This window comes from Macaca mulatta, chromosome 5 (genome assembly GCF_049350105.2).
Source record: "Macaca mulatta isolate MMU2019108-1 chromosome 5, T2T-MMU8v2.0, whole genome shotgun sequence".
Lineage (NCBI taxonomy): Eukaryota > Metazoa > Chordata > Mammalia > Primates > Cercopithecidae > Macaca > Macaca mulatta.
In genome coordinates, this window is record NC_133410.1 from 48,898,604 (window position 1) to 48,918,854 (window position 20,251).

Below are 20,251 nucleotides of genomic sequence, written 5' to 3' on the forward strand. Positions count from 1 at the left end.
GAATGTGAAATAGGTTGTCTTTTATATTTTCTAGCAGTATTGAGGTGTAATTTGTGTACATTAAATCTATTCATCTGAGTGTTGAATTTGATGAGTTTTGACAAGTGGATATGGTTGTGTAATCACCACTGTAATCATGATGTGGAATATTTTCACCCTTCTAGAAAGTTTCCTTGTTCTCCTTGCAGTCAGCCCTCCCCACCTTAACGCTTGCCCTGGCAACCACTAGTCTGTTTTAGTTTTGCCCTTTCTAGAACTTAATACACTGTAATCATACAGTATATAGTTTTTGTGTATCTGGATTCTTTAGATAAACTTTAAGTGATTCTATCTAATCATTCCCCTCTTAATCGGGAAGAATGTGTTCCAACGTCCCCAGTAATACTTGAAACCACAGATAATACCAAACCATATATATTCTATGTTTTTCTTCCACATACATACATATGATAAAGTTGAAATTATAAATTTGTCACAGTAAGAGATTAACAATAATAATAAAATATGAAAATTATAGTAATATACAATAATAAAAGTTATGTAAATGTGTGCTCTCTCTTAAGAGCATGAGTGCTCTCTCTCTCTTAAAATATCTATTGTATGTAATATTTTCAGACTGTGATTAACCATGGGTAACTGAAACCACAGAAAATAAAACCATGAAAATGGGAGGAATATTGTAATACTTTGGAGATTCACCCATATTATTGCGTGTATCAGAAGTTTGCTCCTTTTTAATGCTGGGTATTACTTCATTGTTTGGATAGCCCACAATTTATGTATCTCTTCACCAGTTGATGGACATTTATTTGACTATCAGGAATAAAGCAACAGTGGACATTTATATAAAACAAATCTTTCTGTGGACATACGTTTTCATTTCTTTTAGCTAAATACAGAGCAGTGAAAGTGCTAGACCATATGGTAAATGTATGTTTAACTTTATGAGAAACTGCCAGAGTATTTTCTAAAGTGGCTGTCTCATTTTTGCATTCACATCAGTAATATCAGTTCCAGTTACTTGACGTTGTCAATAACACTTGGTATTGTTAGTCCTTTTAATTTTAGACTTCTGCTAAGTATGTAATAATGTCTAATTGTTATTTTAATTTTCATTTTTCTAATTGACTAATGAAGTTTTACATTTTTTATGTGCTTTGTCACCATCTGTTTCTCTACCTTGGTTCAGATCTCTGTGCCCATTGTTTGATAGGGTTGTTTTATTGGAGTTATAAGAGTTCTTTAGATATTCTGTATAAGTTTTTTTATCCCTTAATATGTATTTTGGAAGTGTGTTCTCTTCGTCTTGACTTGCTGGGGTTTTTTTAATGCATCTTTTGAGAAATGGAAGTTTTAAATTTTGATGAAGTCCAGTTTTTCATTTCAAGAATATTTTGTGATTATTTTTCTCCTATAGAAGAAATCTTTACTCAGATTCACGAAGATCTCTAATATTTTCTTCTATTTTTTTTTTCTTTATCCAGTGTTTCATATTTTAACTCTTAAATTAAGGTCTATAGTACATTTTAAGTTATTATTATAGAGGGTAGAAAGTACTGGTTTCTTTTTTTAATATGGATATCTGAATGTTCCAAGACCTTTGTTGAAAATATCATATATGACTATATATATCTGAGACACTTTCTGAATTTTGTTTGATTGATCCATGTGTCTATCCTTAAGCTAATACCACAGTCTTGATTGCTGTAGCTTTATAATAAGCCTAAAATCAGGACACGTAAGTTGTCCAGTTTTGTTCTTCTCAGAATCATTGGCTATTCTAAGTCTTGGCTATTCTAAGTCTTTTGGTTTGCCATACAAATTAATAATCCTGTGAACTAATTTTTTTTGAAAAGCTGCTGAGATGTCAGTTATTCTTTTCCAGACATCTTTATTCTTTATATTCTGTAGGTAACTGAAAAACAAACTTAGATAGACTAATAGACACAGGAAACAAAGATAAACTTTTGGTATTTGCCATATATGTTATAAACAAGAAATCAGAAAATTGAAATCATATGTAGGCTGGAGATTTTTTAAATTCCCTGTGTTTTTAAGAAATGTCCAAGTCAGGATTTCTGAGCATTCTTTTTTGTTTGTTTGTTTGTTTTACAGACAGGATTGCTTTCTGTCACTCAGGCTGAGGTGCAGTGGTGTGATCATAGCTCACTGCAACCTCAAACTCCTGGGCTCAAGCAGTCCTCCTGCCTCAGCCTCCCAAGTAGCTAGAACTTCAGGCACATGCCACCATCCCCAGCTAATTTTTTTTTTTAATCTCCTGTAGAAATGGAGGTGGTCTTGCTATGTTAGCCAGGCTAGTCTAGAACTCCTGTCCTCAGGCCATCTTCCCAAAGTGCTGGGACTTCTGGCATGAGCTACTGCCCCCAGCCCTGAGCGTTCTTTCTACTCCATTTAAGAATTTTGGTAGTTCTCTGGTTTATTCACTTTCTAAAATCCAGCTTATTCTGTAAGGCACTATGTTAATTTTTTGGTCATTCTTGGAAATGACACATACTCCTAATAGCTATTGTTCTGGGGACTACTTTTAGAAGCAAGCTGCTTATTTTCATGTACTTCAAGTATAACTTTCTGCCTTAATTTCTTTATGATTATTGTCTCTGATTTGCCTCACCAGAGCCATGTATAAAGATTTTTTTTTTCCATTTGTTATGTTTGAATAGCTGGCCATAAACTGCTTTAACAAATGTCTGTATGAGTAAATTGTACTTTTAGCTAGAAAACAAAACAAACTTCCAGCTTAAAATTTATAAAAACCATAGTGTTCTAATTATAAAGAAAAACTGGAATTTGGAAAATTTTTCCCCTCCTATTTTCCTGCTTCTTTATTGATGTTCTCAGGCCTGTAACTTCTTAAACCTCAAAGTCTTTTTAAACTGAGAGACAGCTGTCCTTATAGTCAAAATCAATCTCATAGATAATTAAATGCTACACTACCACACATTTCCAAACTCTGAAGCATGGATGTTTATAATATGCTTTTATTCCCTCTAAAACAGTCCAACTTTTCAATATACACTATTAATGAATTGAAATATTCATCATAATGCATTAAAATTTTAATCATTGTTATTTTTAATTAAATGATTTGAACTTGATGAAGAAAAATAAGACCTTTTGTGAAAACAGGATTATGTTCTTAGTAAATAATTGATAAATGTTCTAATTCATGATGTGTTTAAACAGACTGGTTTGCCATCATTAAAATATCACATAATACCTACTTTTATGTTTTTCTTCTCTGTTTTAGGTCACAGTGTGAGAAACATCCAGGCCTTTGCAGTTCTTCAGAATGCATTTTTAAAAGCAAAGACCAGCTTCCTTGCCCAAATCATCCTTGATGCTATCACAAATATCTACATGGCTGACAATGCCAATTACTTCATCCTAGAGTCACAGCACACGTTGTCACAATTTGCAGAGAAGATTTCTAAACTCCCAGAAGTACAAAACAAATACTTTGAGATGCTGGAGTTTGTTGTTTTTAGCTTAAATTATATTCCTTGTAAAGAACTTATTAGTGTCAGTATCCTCTTAAAATCTAGCTCTTCTTATCACTGTAGCATTATTGCAATGAAAACACTTCTTAAGTTTACAAGACATGACTACATATTTAAAGATGTGTTCAGGGAGGTTGGCCTTTTGGAGGTCATGGTAAACCTTTTGCATAAATATGCTGCCCTGTTGAAGGATCCAACTCAGGCACAAAATGAGCAAGGTAAAATATTGTCTGTAATTTTATTTTTGTTTGAAAAGGGGTTCAAAGCAGAGAGTTTTTTGTTCTTGTTCCCATTCTTTGGTTATTGATTTCAATGACTTCCTAATGTGTATTATTGTGACATATTAGTGAACTATATTTTCCAAAATTTACAGGTTCATTCAACCTCTGTTAGGGAATTGGGGAGGAGGAAGCTAGAATTATGTCAGTGTATTGGAGAGAGTTTAAAGGAAGGTAAAAACCGAGGAAGAACTTGTGTGATCCACGTGACTAGTATATACTGCCTTCTGCTTCTAAGAGCGAGTTTTAAAAGCTTCTGAAAATAATCAGATTTATTAATTACAACTAATAAATATAGTTAAATGTATAGTTACTTCAACATGTTTTTATTGTATAGAGAAAATAAGTATATTTAATGATGTTATATACACAATGTATTATCATTGGGTACCTCTCTGATAAATCTGATAAAAGTACAGTAGTATCTGGTAGTTAATAAGTATTAAATGTGAATTAATACAGGTTGAATAGGTAACTTTATTCATGACCTTTTCTCTCTTTGGTGAATCAAAATCTAGCATTCTATTAACCTTTGTATTTTCATTTTTAATATTTATTAGATAACTGCCACTTGCAAGCATACTGAAATAAAATCTGTTAATGTTGATTTTGAGCCTACTTTTGCAAATGTTGGACACATGCATCATTTTAAAGATTATATTATATGTGTCATATTAGGGGTAAAAGTGAATACTGAAGAAATAAAGAAATTATTACAATAAAACTGAATCAAGAAAAAATAAGCTTATCAGTTTTGTAATTTGGACCTTTGAATCTTTTTATAGGGGACTCAAGAAATAATAGTTCAGTTGAAGACCAAAAACACCTGGCTTTATTGGTTATGGAGACCTTGACAGTGCTTCTTCAAGGATCAAACACAAATGCAGGTAATTTAAAAAGCTATAAGCAAATACTTTGGGAGATTACTACTGGTTACATCTTCTGTGGTGATTCTTCCTTCTGAAATCTTCCTGTCACTTAAGAGAAAAAACTATTGATTCAGTTTGGTACCCATCATGTTCCTAAAAATTCAGTACTTTACTTTTGACCATTAGCAGTACCTTGATGACAAAACATATGATATTGTTACTATTTCAAAATGATGTTTAAATTGCTTTTTATAGTGTCTTCTGTTTAAAGTATTCTAATTTTTTACTGGTACACTCTTACTCAAATAAGTTGCTATTTAATTTTTCACTAAAATATTTTCTTTACACAGTGATTTAAAAAATATTTTTAGTACTACAAGTTAGAGTATTATAATGTTACAACCTTCAGAAAATACTGAAAAATGATTAATAAAACGTAACCTCTCCAAGGTTAATTAACTTTACTAAATATTTTGTTTAATTTTGGTCTCAATTTCTCTTTTATCCTTTTCTACCTGTCATTAACAGATAGGCCAACTATATTTATAAAATATGACTCTTGCATTTTAAAAAAGATTACTTGAGATTTTAATTAACATCAAACAACTCTCAGGTAATAAGGTCAGTGCAACTTCAAAGGAATAATGAGGGGAAAATGAGTTCAGATTAGTAGGCTGGGCCCAAATCATAGGGAGCTTTTTAGGCCATGGTAAGGAGCTTGAATTATATTTTAAGTGTTATGGAAAGCCAGGGATGACTGAACCCCATGCACTTGCATGACTGCCTGAATGCAGAGAAATTCAGCATTCATCATGTTTTAAATATATTGTGTATCCCAGGTACCATGCTAGCTAGGTGTTAGAATAACACCTAGATGCCAAGGTAAGATCGTTCTTGCTCCCCAGGAATTAGAATCTAGTGAAGAAAATGTAGACACATAATTATAAAAGTAATTAGTTTAATACAACTTTGGCAAATGCCAAGACTTGAATGAATTTAACAGGTAATTGAAACAATGAGTATGATGACTTTAAATTGATACTGTAGTAACATTTTGTCTGTGGCATAATGCATAATCTTATTCCCACTAACTAGGTTTAGTTAACTGAGGTACTCAGAAACATAATAAAGATACACTAACAGGAATTTGCTTTGCAAATTAACTTTCCTTGAGTAGACCTAGAAGTTGCACAGGAAGAGATTGGACAATTGGAAAGCTTACTCTGTGTGACTAAAAGTCACTTAGTACATCTCCCAAAGTGCCAAACACTTTCATACAATTCTTTTCAGTTTTTCTCTTCCTAATAGGAAAGAGATTACTAGCTCTGTGATGTTAGGCACAAAACAGTGCTTTACTCACAGTTTAAGTATTAAATAATATTAGCCATTATGATTATCTAGTGGGTCCTTACTGACAACCGGGAGGTAACTAAACAGGCCTTCAGGTAATGAAAGGCTGTCACAAATTCCATGTGCTGAATCTCGAACACGTGGCTTAGACTGACTTCATGATCATACAATTTTTATGAAGTTAGCAAATAGAAAGCCACTAAGCAGAGAGGGCAGTGGCTGCTATAGCAGAATACACTGTTTCAGTGAACGTTTATTGAAACACAGGAGAAAATCCAATAGTCATGAAAGACCAAATATAAATAATAATAGTAAGACTGTTTGTTATAAACCATAATAGAGATATAAACAAGATGTCCTAAAAATGTAAGGGATAGAAGAATTACTTAGAGGAAATACTAATATAGTCATTTCAATCACTGGGCCCATTTTTTTAATACTGGAGGATGATACTAATATTTGATGTGAGAACAGTATCACTTGTGAGCAGGATCACAGGCTTACAGAGCTGGGCTGTGTAGGCATACATCCTTTTCTGTTGCTTACTAGCTGTATGACTTTGACTGCCTTACTTCTATATGGTAGGGGATGAGTATTAAGTAAGTCAATCTGTGTAAAGGCTTTGGAGCAGTAACAATGACACATGCTTTCTGTTACAGAATTTGTCACTTTTTGTTCTTGTGCTCTACCTATGCAACAAAACATGTTGGTCCCTTGTAATTTTTCCCATGGTGGAATAATTTATTCCATTTCTTTCTTGCGACTATTTTGGAAGCCATGTTCATTTAAATCTCCTTTATTTAGGCTGTTGTTCCTCTGAAAGCCTTTTACATAAGTTGACTACAATATAGAGTCTCCTGGGGTTTACCTAAGAGACTTCTGAATATTCTAGATTTTGAGAGCTTGGGCATGGTGAACATATCACGGCATTAATCTTGCATTAAGAAAATGTAGAGAAAATTTGCATATACCTTTGCTGACAACCCGCTGTGCAAATTTGTATTGTAATTTAAAAGGTGAAATCATTGGGTAGGTTTTATTTACATTATTTTGTGTTACTTTACGAAAAATAATTGAATGTTGATTTATCTGACTTGTCTCAGAATATTTTAAAGTAGCCATTATTGGACTTTTTTTCCTTCCTTCAAGGAATTTTTCGAGAATTTGGAGGTGCAAGATGTGCACATAATATAGTAAAGTACCCTCAATGCCGACAGCATGCCCTGATGACTATCCAGCAGCTGGTGCTCTCTCCAAATGGGGACGATGACATGGGCACTCTCCTGGGGCTAATGCATTCAGCCCCACCGACGGAATTGCAGTTGAAGACTGATATTTTAAGGGTAAGTTTGATAAATGTGTTTCCCCTCTTTTACTACTAAAATCTGTGGTTATTTTAAAATGATCTATATTTAAGTTAGAGGCAGGGAAATTTAAAAAATCAAAATTACCCAGAAAACCTCACAACTTTGTGCACATTAGGAATTTGGAAAAACTCCAGTCATTTATGTCTTTCAGTATATATTTAACTTACTGCTGATAAACCTTTGCAGTAATTATCTTGACTTATTGGAACTCTTAAATTAAATATTAGTGAAGTATAGGATCTTAATAAATACTAAATATATATATTTTCTGTTCAATTGAATTCACTCATAGTGTTATGCATCTGTGAAATGAAATGCTAGATTTGACATTATATACACATGCATGCATATATGTATGTATGTAAGTAATGGATATCCTAGTAGATATCAAACAATATACCAGAAGTTTTACATGTGCTTTTATCATTTACTCCTTAGCAATATTGTAAAGTAAGTAGCCCCCTGTTTTGCAGATGAGAAAACTTAGGTTTAAAGAAATATATAACGTATATTGTTTACGTAAGTGACTTTTAGTTAGTAGAACTGACCCCCAGATTTCAATACCCATTTTATTTCCACAGCACCATTGTTTTACACAGACTTATACACTCACATTCTCTCATATTACTGAAATCATTGATACTGTAAGAAATGATATGTAAGAAATTTTTAGAATCAAAATATAATCAAATGTTTCACTTTCATTTAGAAGTGAATTTAGTAATGCAAGTAAGGTGTAATGGAAAAGTAAAGACTATTAAATATTAAATGATATATTTTTAAAAATTCCAAGTTCCAGATATAATAGTAGCTAACATTTATTGACTGTGTTCTATTAGTACTATTGTATGCATTTATGTGCATCTACTTATTTAATCCTTATGATAAAAATAAATACTATTAGTGTCCCTGCTTTACATATTACAAACTGAAACACAGACTGGTTAAAAAATTTTCCCAAGTTGTATATGCCTAGTAGGTAGAGGAGCCTTGATCTGAACCCATGTAGTCTCTTTATAAAGCTGTGCTTTTAACTTATGTGCGGTGAATAATAGTTGTTTTAATAAAAAGAGACGTAGCCTTCTCTTTTTGTGACTAAAAACCTGCTCTTGTATTTAAATAATATCTGAGTAAAGTGAGAGAAGTCCATTAAAATTTATGTTCTTTAATTTATTGATTGATGCAAGGTTTCTTTTTTTTTTCTTTTTTTCTTTTTTTTTTTTTGAGACGGAGTCTCGCTCTGCCACCCAGGCTGAGTGCAGTGGCGGGATCTCAGCTCACTGCAAGCTCCGCCTCCCGGGTTCACGCCATTCTCCTGCCTCAGCCTCCCCAGTAGCTGGGACTACAGGCGCCCGCCACCTCGCCCGGCTAGTTTTTTGTATTTTTTAGTAGAGACGGGGTTTCACCGTGTCAGCCAGGATGGTCTCGATCTCCTGACCTCGTGATCCGCCCGCCTCGGCCTCCCAAAGTGCTGGGATTACAGGCTTGAGCCACCGCGCCCGGCCTGATTGATGCAAGGTTTCTAAATACAATTTTCCATTATAAGGATTCAGGCCTCCTTGGTGAAATGCTTGATTCCAGGACTAGGGCAGAGAAAGAAACAAAATAAGCCTAAAACATTTCAGTTAGCCTTTAAAAAGTAAAGAAGAGATCAAAGAAAATAATTAAGTACAATCAAACAAATAAATGAGAAAAAAGGAAAATCTCTTATTTATAGTCAAAAGTCAAAGAAAATCACCATTATGAACTATCATAGTAATAATTGGTTCAGGTAAAATTCATCACTGGCTACTAAAGACAGTAGATGAAAGTTTTAGAAATGAAAGGATTTTTGCGTAGTCTTAAATTGTGTCCTCAAAAGATATTTCTTAATTTCGAGTGCCAAAATATTAGCTTTACAGTGGACCCTACCTTAACTAAATGATCAGCATTAACTTTGCCAGTGATGGACAAATGAACAGCATACACCTCCTGATATGAAGCACATAGAAAAATTCAGCTCATTTTTGTAGTTTTTCCTCCCAAAAGTATATAATATGAATCTGATTATTAGAAAACATCACATAAATCCTAATAGGAGAACATTCTATGAAATAACTGGCCTAAACTCTTAAAAAAAAATAAAATGAAAAATGACTTAGGAACTGTTCCAGAAAGTAAAGAGGTTGAAGTGACTACTGAATGTAGTACATGAACTTGAATTTTCCTTTGTTATGGAGAATATTATTGGGATTTGGAAAAAACGCAAGATCTGTAGATAAAATAATTGCATTATTTCAATGTTAATTTTCTATTTTGAGCATTGTACTGTGAGTAGTAAGAGAATTCTATTTTTTGAAAAACACACTGAAGCTTTTAGGGGAAAAGGGAAGTGGAGAGAGAGAAATTAAGTAATATGGTAATTTTTCAAGAATCCGAATGAAGGATATCTGTGAATTCTTTCAACTGATTATGCAGTTTTTCTTCAAGTCTAAAATGACATTAAAATAATAACAGACAAACCAGTGTGTTTAACCTTGCTTGCTTCCAAGGCCCTTGTGACCCGATCTCCCTGTCCTCTGACGACTTCTACTAGTACTCTCACCTGTGGATGAGGAAGACATTATTTTTCCTCTACCTGCCGAGTTCTTAGCTAGGACAGACTGGTGTTACAAAAGACAAATTAACAAGAGAAAAACAAGCAGAAGTTTATTAACATGTGTACCTCATATGTGCATGGGAGACAACCAGGGAAAGATGACTAATTCTCAAAGAGGTGGCTTAGAACTCCATTTTATATGGTGGTCCCCACATATCTTCAGGGAAATACATTCCAAGACCCCCAGAAATGTCTGAAACTGCAGATAATATGGAACCCTATATATACTATGTTTATACCTGTGATAATGTCTAATTTATAAATTAGGCACAGTAAGAGATTAACAACAATAACCAATAATAAGATAGAATAATTATAACAATATGCCAGTGTCCCTACTCTTGTGCTTTGGTGCCACTATTAAGTACAATAAGGGTTACTTGAACACAAGCACTGGGATACCTCCACAGTTGCTCTGATAACCGAGACTATACTCAGTGACTAACGGGCAGGTGGCTTATACAGCATATGTACACTGGACACGGGGATGAGTCACAGTGGTGTGGGGCAGTGTGAGATTTCATCATGTTACTCTGAACGATACACAATTTAAGACTTTTGAATTGTTGTTTTCATTCAATATTTTCAGGCCAAGTTTGAGCACAGGTAACTAAAATGAAGGAAAGCAAAACTGCAGAGAAGGGGGACCACTGCATAGCATTCTCCACAAAGAACCGTACATTTTTAGAGAAATGATGACATAAAGAGAAAGGACTCTAGGGATATCTAATTGTGGGAAGGCAAATAAATGGTAGATAAAGAATAGTTGGTAGTTTGTTTTGTGCATTTATTTGCTGTCTCCAGGCTGAGAAGGGTCTGACTTCATCTAATAGGGAATGGCAGAGAGTTTTCTTATATCTACTTCTTCTCAGTTGCCTTCAACTGAAAATAATCCTTATGCCAAAGTGGCATCTTTTGGGGTGGCATATACTAGTTTCCTACATGCCCATTTCAGCCACAGACATTACAGGAGTTATTACTTCTATTTTCTTTTACTTTTATTCAATTAAATGCTTCATTGGTAATGAAAAAATAGCATTTCTTTCTTTATGCTGTTATATATTTCATCATGTTTTGATGGTGTATAATGACAATTTTGAATATGCATCTTAAAAGCAAGATTAATCTCACCACAATTTATCTCTTAGACAAAAAGGATATCCACATGAATGTCAATATTTGAAGAACATTTTGTATTTGAAGGAATTGTTGGGAGAATATAGATGGCGTCAAAAGATGCTAAGGTTGCCAACTTTTTTAACATACCATTTTCTCCTCTTTTGGTACCTTATTAATTGGATTTTTAAAATATTGGTAAGCCAACAAGAAGTAGTTGACTGACCCATAATTTTGAGGCAGTGCTCTGGTTAATGTTAGTAACTGATTCTCAGGCTGGAAGAGGGCAGGAGAGGGTCGAGATATTTTGCATTTACAGATTTCCAGGGTATAAATACTCGCATTGTGGCCTATTCAATCAACTAATGTGCCACTGAATGTAGACTGGAAAGAGATGCACAGTAGTACACCATTATATAGCATTTCCTCATGCAGATATGCAAAAGCATAGATAATAGTAAAACTCAGAAAATAATTAGAAACTGATGAGTTTTGAGTATTACTTTTGTCTTTAAAATATTTAGTTGTAAATTTATTACTTAATTTTAAATTATGATTGTACGTTTAACAACTGACTTACAAAATTCCTGAATATACGGTACTTGACCTCTTGAGAGCCGGTATGAGCTAGCTCTGGCATTCTGCTTTGAAGGGATAAAGTAGTGTTGTGTGCCAGTAGGGAAAATTTGGGTTCTCAGTTTCAATTTCCATTTTTATTTCATTCAGAATTGCCTCTTAGTTCCTCTATTCAACTGACATATACCACAAACCTATGTAATTTAATTTGTAATTATTTATACGCAAACCTGACATTCCATGACATGTCATGGAAATTCTCCTGATGCACAAATTTGAATTGTATGAATTGTATTTATGCAAATATAAATAATATATAGCTGATTTTGTCTTATTAACCAAGCAGCCTCCAGATCTCATTGCAACTTTGGTGTTTGCTACTCGTCATCATTTATTGATGTAAGTGGGAAGTTACATTATTCATTGTATTTGAAATTTTTCAAATACTGAGATTGTGCTGGGATAATGTCAGAGTGCCAACAGATACCAATTTTGAGGAAGTAGGAGGTGGGCCTGTCCAGAAGTACATAATATAAATTATTGGACTAAAGATTCATAAGCAGCAGTTTTTCTAACCTCAGTCATAATTCTAACCAGTGATAGCATTTTGTACATGTTACTTTAACTTTGAACTCACCCCTCCTCATCTATAAAATAATACTTGTCATATTTTTCTCCCAGTATGTTTTTGAAAATTGATGACAGTGATAGGCTTATATGCCAGGCACTTCTCTAAGTGTTTTTACATGTATTTCCTTTGAGGCTAGTTATTGTTGTTTCCATTTTACATAAGAGGAAACTGTGACACAGAAAGGTTAAGTAACTGGGATGGTTAAATGCTTTTTAATGTTGGAGTCGGAATATGACCCCAAGCATTCTGAGTTCAGCCGTCTTCAGGCTATGTTATAAGGAGTGTGTGTGTGTGCACCCATGCATATGTGTGTGTGTGTGTTGGTTAAAAAGTCTTTTGTTAATATGAGATATTTTAAGTATTAATACAGTTTATTAAATTTGACAATATAGGGAAACTATATTGTTACCAGATGCTAAAATGGAAATTTATTGATTAAAGACTATTGGAAGGAGTACATTGTTTCTATATTTTATTTACATACATATTGCATATTTTCTGTCTTTTAAAATATTAAGGCATATATATGAACAATGAAATCTTCATCACTTCTGAAGCAGTGTATGTCAAAAGGTGACTAATATATTAATACAGGTTGAGCATCCCTCATCCAAAAACCTGAAATTCAAAATGCTACAATCCTTTTGAGTGCTGACAAGTGGAAAATTCCACACCTGACCTCATGTGATGATAAGTTGCATGAACAAAATTATTTAAAATACTGTATAAAATTACCTTCAGGCTATGTGTATAAGGTATATATGAAACATACATGAATTTTATGTTTAGATTTGGGTCCCATCCCCAAGATAACTTACTGTATATGTGCAAATATTCCAAAATCTGAAACTTTTCTGGTCCCAAATACTTTAAATAATGGATACTCAACCTGTATGTAGCCTTTTCATTCTTCAGATACCATTAGAAATGTGTGAGATCTTTTAATAAAATGACTTTTTTCAAATGCAATGATTGGACAGATTAGAAATTATATCTTAAGTAATAGTAAATACCCATTGTGCTACAATTAATGAAACAGAGGGCAAAGGAGTCCACTGTATCCATAAAAAAGATTTCAGATTGCTGTTTGAGGCATAATGTCATGATTAAGTGCAGGAGTAGGGTAATTAGACTGCCTAGGTTTAAATTCTACCTTTATTATTATATAAGTTATATAGTCTTTGGAGAGTTATTTTACCACATTGGGCCTCAATTCCTTATCTATAAAGTGGAAATAATAATAGTACCTTACACACAGGATTGTTGAAAGGATTAAATAAGATAGTGCATAAAAGTACCTAGAATGCCTAGTACATAGCAAGTACCTGATAAAATATTAGGTGATTTTGTAATGTGTTTTTTAAAATCATAAGCTGGCCAGGGCGGTGGCTCACGGCTGTAATCCCAGCACTTTGGGAGGCAGAGGTGAGTGGATCACTTGAGGCCAGGAGTTTGAGACTAGCATGGCCAATATGGTGAAATCCCATCTCTACTAAAAATATAAAAAATTAACTGGGCATGGTTGTGTGTGCCTGTAATCCCAGCTACTCAGCAGGCTGAGGCAGGAGAATTGCTTGAACCCAGGAAGTGGAGGTTGCAGTGAGTCAAGATGGCACCCCAGGACTCCAAGTTGGGTGATAGAGCATGACTCTGTTTTTGTTTTTGTTTAAAAAATATATATATCATAAGCTAAGTTAAAATTATGACAGTTCAGAAAGTAAATATTTGATTTACCTATGTACTTCAGGTTTTCTTTCTTAAAGCTTACAGCTGTTTTGGGAAAGATCATACTTTCAGCCCTCAGGCTTCAGTTCATTTTGGAAAAGAGAATGTTTAATAAGTCTTCTGAAGTGAATCTTCTTTCTAAAGAATGAATGTGGTCACTTTATAGGAGACAAAAGACCTCAGATCTTGGCTGCCCCGACCATCTCTCTGATCCCTTCTAGAATTAATCAGTTTCTATACACACAGTCATAAGTTTTCATGATTGTGTAAAACTAGATTAGAAGATGTATTTTACTTACTTTATAAAGTCACTGAATTCATTGATGTCATAATCAATTAAAGACTCTGGAAAAGCTCTTCAACCAATATTTGGATATAGCTTTATTCTATCAAAGAAATATGTGATATTGTTTCCTAAAATTACCTCAGCATTTAATGTGACATTTTTTAATTAGCAAAATATTTGATATGCTTTATAGGACCGTTTATTGGGTAAATTATACAAGCATGTCAGATTCACAGAATGTACAACCTCCATATACATGCTAGTGGTTTGTTTTTTTAATTACGTGTATTTTCATTTGTTTTTTTCTTTTGTCTCCTGTAGGCCCTCCTGTCGGTCCTTCGAGAAAGCCATCGTTCAAGAACAGTTTTTAGGAAAGTTGGAGGATTTGTGTACATTACATCCTTGCTCGTTGCTATGGAAAGATCTTTGAGCTGTCCACCCAAGAATGGCTGGGAGAAAGTGAACCAGAATCAAGTATTTGAACTTCTTCACACTGTGTTCTGCACGTTGACTGCAGCAATGCGCTATGAGCCAGCCAACTCTCATTTCTTCAAAACAGAGATTCAGTATGAGAAGTTGGCAGATGCTGTTCGATTTCTTGGCTGCTTCTCAGACCTAAGAAAAATAAGCGCCATGAATGTCTTCCCCTCAAATACACAGCCATTTCAAAGACTTTTAGAGGAAGATGTAGTCTCAGTAGAATCAGTGTCACCCACGTTACGGCACTGCAGTAAACTTTTTATTTATCTTTACAAAGTAGCCACAGATTCTTTTGACAGGTATGGCTCTGCTCTGTCCTCTGAATTACAGGGTGTATACTAAGCATGACTTCAACGTTAAGACTTGAATTATGAGTTAATCCCAAAGAATATGAAAGTAGATGAATCTTTTCTCCTGTTTGTTTGAGGTGTATCACTTTATTTTTGAATATTACTCTTGCTCTGGTGTTGTTTTTTTAGCGTGGAAGCCTGTGTGCTATTTGTAAATTCAGGTTCAATTAGTTCTCATTGCAGTTACTGGAACAGATTCTATGAAGTTTCCTTTAATGATCGTGTTTACTATTGTCTTTTTTCTTTTTAGCCTTAAAAGGTGCATCTGGACTTACTGATATGTGTTATCAACAGAACATCATTATGATTATTCTTATTTCCAGACACATACTCCATCATTCTCCACATTTCGTACTCCTCAAAAAATGATATAGTTCCCAAAGAGAGATGTCAGTGTCTTGAACCATCAAGTTCAAGAGGCCATCAGACTCAGTATTTACTCATTCCTTTATGAAATAAGTACTTAACAAAACCTGCTGCATGCCAAGTCACTGTGCTAGGCATTGAGGATTCAGCTCTGTACAGGGCTGTCTTAGTCCTTGTTATCTTTTAGCTAAAATATAGACACATAAATAAACAATTACCTATAGCGTGACAAATTCTACAATGGGGAAATATAGGGTTCTCGGAGATTGTAGGAGAGCCACTTCATCTAGATCACTTATTTTCAGTGCTTCAACTGTGTTTTCAATGAAGATGTCACTTTGAAAATAATACTTCTAATTTATGCCCCAAGCGTTATTGCTTTTAACAGTTACCATAGTTTTACTATATAAAATAAATGAACTGCCCTCATAAATAGACCATGTAACTCCACTGGACAGAGCTTATAATAGGTTTTGTGTCCTTTTCTGTGGAATATCTGCTTTGAAGTATCAACTGAGATATTTCTTCCTTCTTAACAAGATTTCTTAGTCCTCAGTATTTACATTTAAAAATCTAAACAACTATGACAAAAATTATAAAAATTTTTTTTCTTTAAACTTCTGCTTTTCCCTATCTCGAAATAAAATGCACATATATGGTTAACTTATAGGAAACACAGGACAGTGTAGTGTTCTAGGAATGAGCTATATAAATTTGTGTATTCAGATTCAACCTCTTTTCCCTTGATTTCTTCTTATCCTAGTTAGAATATGTCATTTTTAGTCACTGTCAAAAATAGGGCCTAGAGCACCCTGTTTAACAGATGTGTTAAATGTTAACATGAATGGAATAAGCATCTGCCGTGAGCATGCTTTTCTGTTTCATTCAGTGCATGTGTTGTAGTCTTGTTCCTTGTTCCTGCTGAATATGGAGGATGTTCCTTATTAAACTTTTACTGGCATTTCTTGTGAAACTAACCAACTGCCAACCTGGTGTTCTCTTCTTCTAACCTCTCTAAACCACCCTGTCTGTTTTGTGTCTGTAGTCGTGCAGAACAGATCCCTCCTTGCCTGACAAGTGAGTCTTCTCTCCCCTCTCCTTGGGGTACACCAGCTTTGTCCAGGAAAAGGTACTGATCATATAAGAGAAGTCAGTCTCTATTTGTGTGGGGTTTCTTTTTTTCTGTGCTTATTTATGTTAACATGGTGATTGTGTTTTGTGATTTCAGTTTTGTTTTTTTTTTAACTTTTGGGTTTTGGGGGGTGTTTTTAGGTTTTAAAAATACCAATTTTTCTTATATACGTGAGAGTAAAATGTGTTGATGCTATGAAACTATGAAGGACATATAATTTTGTCATCCAACTTTTTTATACTAAACTACACATTTTGGTTATAGAAAAAGCATGTCTTTTATTAAAAATAAGTTAGAAAAGTGGACTTAATGTCTCTAAGTAGAGTACTTTTCCACTTTTTTTATTTTTCTTTTTTTTTAATTATTATTTTTTACTTTAAACGTTGGGATCATTCTTTGGTTTTTACTATTATTCCAAAATGAATTTCATAGCATTGGAAGGAAATGTGTATTTTCTCCATCAGATTCAACCAATTGAAGTATGTTGCTGTTATGAAAAATGCTCACAGCTAAACTTTGAAAAAGTTAATAAAAAACCCACCCCAATACTTTGATCAGTTCTTTGTAAATCTCTAAGCTGATCTAGTTGGTCTTTTCAAAACTACCTTTAAAAAAATTCTACTCAAATTTTTAAAAACTGCAGTTGATTGACGGAAGTATAGTTAAGATCCACGTAAGATTACATTTGCAGCCCAACCATCAAATGATTATGGTCTGCAGTTGGCCCCAAATACTTCATTCTTTCTCCTGTTTTCCTCATAACCAAAAATAAGTCCTTAACTCTTACATTAATATTCTTTCATTGCGGCTTTTAAAAAATGAATCCCAAGGTGCTGCTATATTGTTGTTTTAATCTTATTACTATTGTTCAGATTTTGAAATTCGAAGACAGATGGAGTTAGTACATCAAAAGTATTTGTTATGGATTCTGTATTTCAACGTGTTTGCATAGTAATATTAGGTATATGAAAAGATGCAATTTCCTTTTTCTCTTAAATTTACACTTATAGCTTACTTTGCGCAGCAAACCATGGCATAGTTCAGAATAGTCTTAAATGAATATAGGGTTGTTCAGTATATTTGTGCTTAAAAACTGCAATTTGTTTTTTAAAAAAAGAGCTCTTCCTAATTCGAAGAATGATAAACTAGGTAAATTCAAGTTGATATCATGTGTTTTTCTGTTGCTAAAATGGTCGAGGCAAAAAACAATGTGTGTTTGAAAATTTGTGTTTGCTCATGAGCCCTAGAAATTACTAAATGTTAGAGAAATAATTTCAATTAGTAAATAGTTTAAATTACTAAAAATCACAATTTAAAAATATGGTGATTATGTCATAATGAGTAATGCCTTAAAATTTGCTGTTTAAAAACATTTAGTCCTTTTTAAGTATTAACCAAATACCACAAAATAGAAATACACAGATTAAAAGGATACTTAAAAAAAATACATCAGGGCCAGTTGCAGTGGCTCACGCCTGTAATCCTAACATTTTGGGAGGCCGAGGCGGGCGGATTGCCTGAGGTCAGGAGTTCAAGACCAGCCTGGCAACACGGTGAAACCCCCTCTCTACTAAAATACAAAAAAAAAAAAAAAGCCAGCATGGCAGTTTGCGCCTGTAATCCCAGCTACTCGGGAGCTGAGTCAGGAGAACTGCATGAACGCAGGAGGTAGAGGTTGCAGTGAGATCACTCCACTGCCCTCCAGCCTGGACTACAGAGCGAGACTCCATTTCCAAAAGTACATCAGAACTTTCTGTTTATTTAAATGGTAATTTGACAAAGAGAAAACAGCATTTTATTTTTATTCTTAAAGAGTTACTTATGGCCTTAAATCAAAAACATATTGTCATCATTTGCAGTGTAGCTCCATGTAGAGATACCAGGTCTTTGACTTAAGGGAAGACTGTCACTAAATCAGTAAAGCTAGTTGATTGAGCCCTAATCCGTATGAATTCTCCATGAGCCTTACAAGTTGACATTCCCTCAAGGACAGAAAGCTCCTGATACTGTTCATGCTAATACTAAGATCATTGTTGACATTTTCAGGTTGCCATTCTATTCAGCTTGCATACATTTTGCTCGGCGGTAAGAATCATAAGCTAGTAAAGAATATAATGTTTTTACTTCACAAATTCAAGTCTAGTAACTTGAAATTAGAATTTAAGTCACACTATTTCTAGAAACTCTCAACAAATTACATCAGCTTACAGACGTCTTTTTCTTGTAGCAAAACATATTGGTTTTGTTGGCAAAAGGATAAACCAAAATTTAACTGTGTTTTTATGGCTTGTGGAACACTCTCAGATGCTAAGGATGTTTTGAACTTATGATACTTGTCTGACATGTAGTATCCAGGAGATTTTTCTCTAATTATTTTAAGAATTGGGGGAAAATGAACTAGCTGACTTTATATTTGGAAAATTAAAACTCATAACCTTTTTCATTGTTCATTATTCAGAAGGAATAATAGAACAGAATTATAGCTGAACAGTGTTCAATCAGAGTTAGAAGAAGTGAATATAAAATAATAATCAGAACTCTACAGAATATGACTGCAGTGGAGCAAAAGGTGACAAGTACTTGTTATCCTTCAAACATGGGATCCATTATTTAGTGCCTCTACACACCTGATAAGTTAAGCAAAGCAGATTCAGAATTTAAATATTATGTATTCCCCGGAGAGGTGGATGAATCTTAAATATATATGAGAATTGAGGTTGAAATATTAAATAGCAACCAAATTATGAAATGTAATTTTATCCTATCTTTGGAAATGTTTAGTTCTTGCTTGGGAATTAACCATTTAATGAGCTTACCGTAATTCCAGAATTTAAAAAGTGATACCTATGGTGATACCTAGATGACTTAATCAGAATTAATTTTGTATAATACCTGTTGTAATACACCTAATTTTAGTTAATAAATACCGTGTTTTAGACATCAGCAATGTTTGCAATATTTTTCTGGTTTGAAAACAATGAATGTAATTCCTTTTTCAGAATATTGTTTTCTTAGATTAAAAAAAGTACTACTGTAATAATTGTATACAGGTTGAGTGTTTCTTGTTCAAAACACTTGGTACCAGTATTGTTTTGATTTCCAGCTTTTTGGATTTTGTAATATTTGCAATATATATAATGAGATATCTATGGGACCCAAGTCCAGACACAGAATTTATTTATGTTTCATATACATCTTATACAAGTAGCCAGAAGACAATTTTATGTAATATTTTTAATAATTTTGTACATGAAACAAAGTTTTGACTCTGTTTTGACTCTGATCCATCATATAAGGTGAGATGTGAAATTTTCTACTTGTGGCATCATGTGAGTGCTTAAAAAGTTTTGGATTTTGGAGCATTTCAGATTTCAGATTTTTGGATTAGGGATACTCAACCTGTGTTAGTAAAGAGTTCAGTGTCCAAAGATATAAAGATTTCTTCCTGAGTGTATCAGTAATTTAAATCCAAATCTCATCAAATCTGTCAATTTAGAAATGATTTTGGAAGGCCTATAACTAAAATAGACAATTAGAATCTATGCATATGTGTGTGTATGCAATGAAAA

General features: G+C 33.6%; 1 protein-coding gene across 16 annotated transcripts in view; it reads left to right on the forward strand.

Annotated features, from left to right (window-relative positions):
- Positions 1-20,251, forward strand: part of WDFY3 (WD repeat and FYVE domain containing 3) — a 308,235-nt gene that overhangs the window by 157,864 nt on the left and 130,120 nt on the right. For 12 of the 16 annotated variants that reach the window (XM_015138363.3, XM_078002624.1, XM_078002623.1 and 9 more), the window contains 5 exons: positions 3,269-3,736; positions 4,582-4,683; positions 7,165-7,358; positions 14,676-15,133; positions 16,596-16,679. In XM_015138363.3, the coding sequence (XP_014993849.2) occupies positions 3,269-3,736; positions 4,582-4,683; positions 7,165-7,358; positions 14,676-15,133; positions 16,596-16,679 (1,306 nt within the window). The remainder of the gene's footprint in view (positions 1-3,268; positions 3,737-4,581; positions 4,684-7,164; positions 7,359-14,675; positions 15,134-16,595; positions 16,680-20,251) is intronic. The other 4 variants (XM_078002627.1, XM_078002630.1, XM_078002632.1 and 1 more) reach the window with 1 other exon arrangement.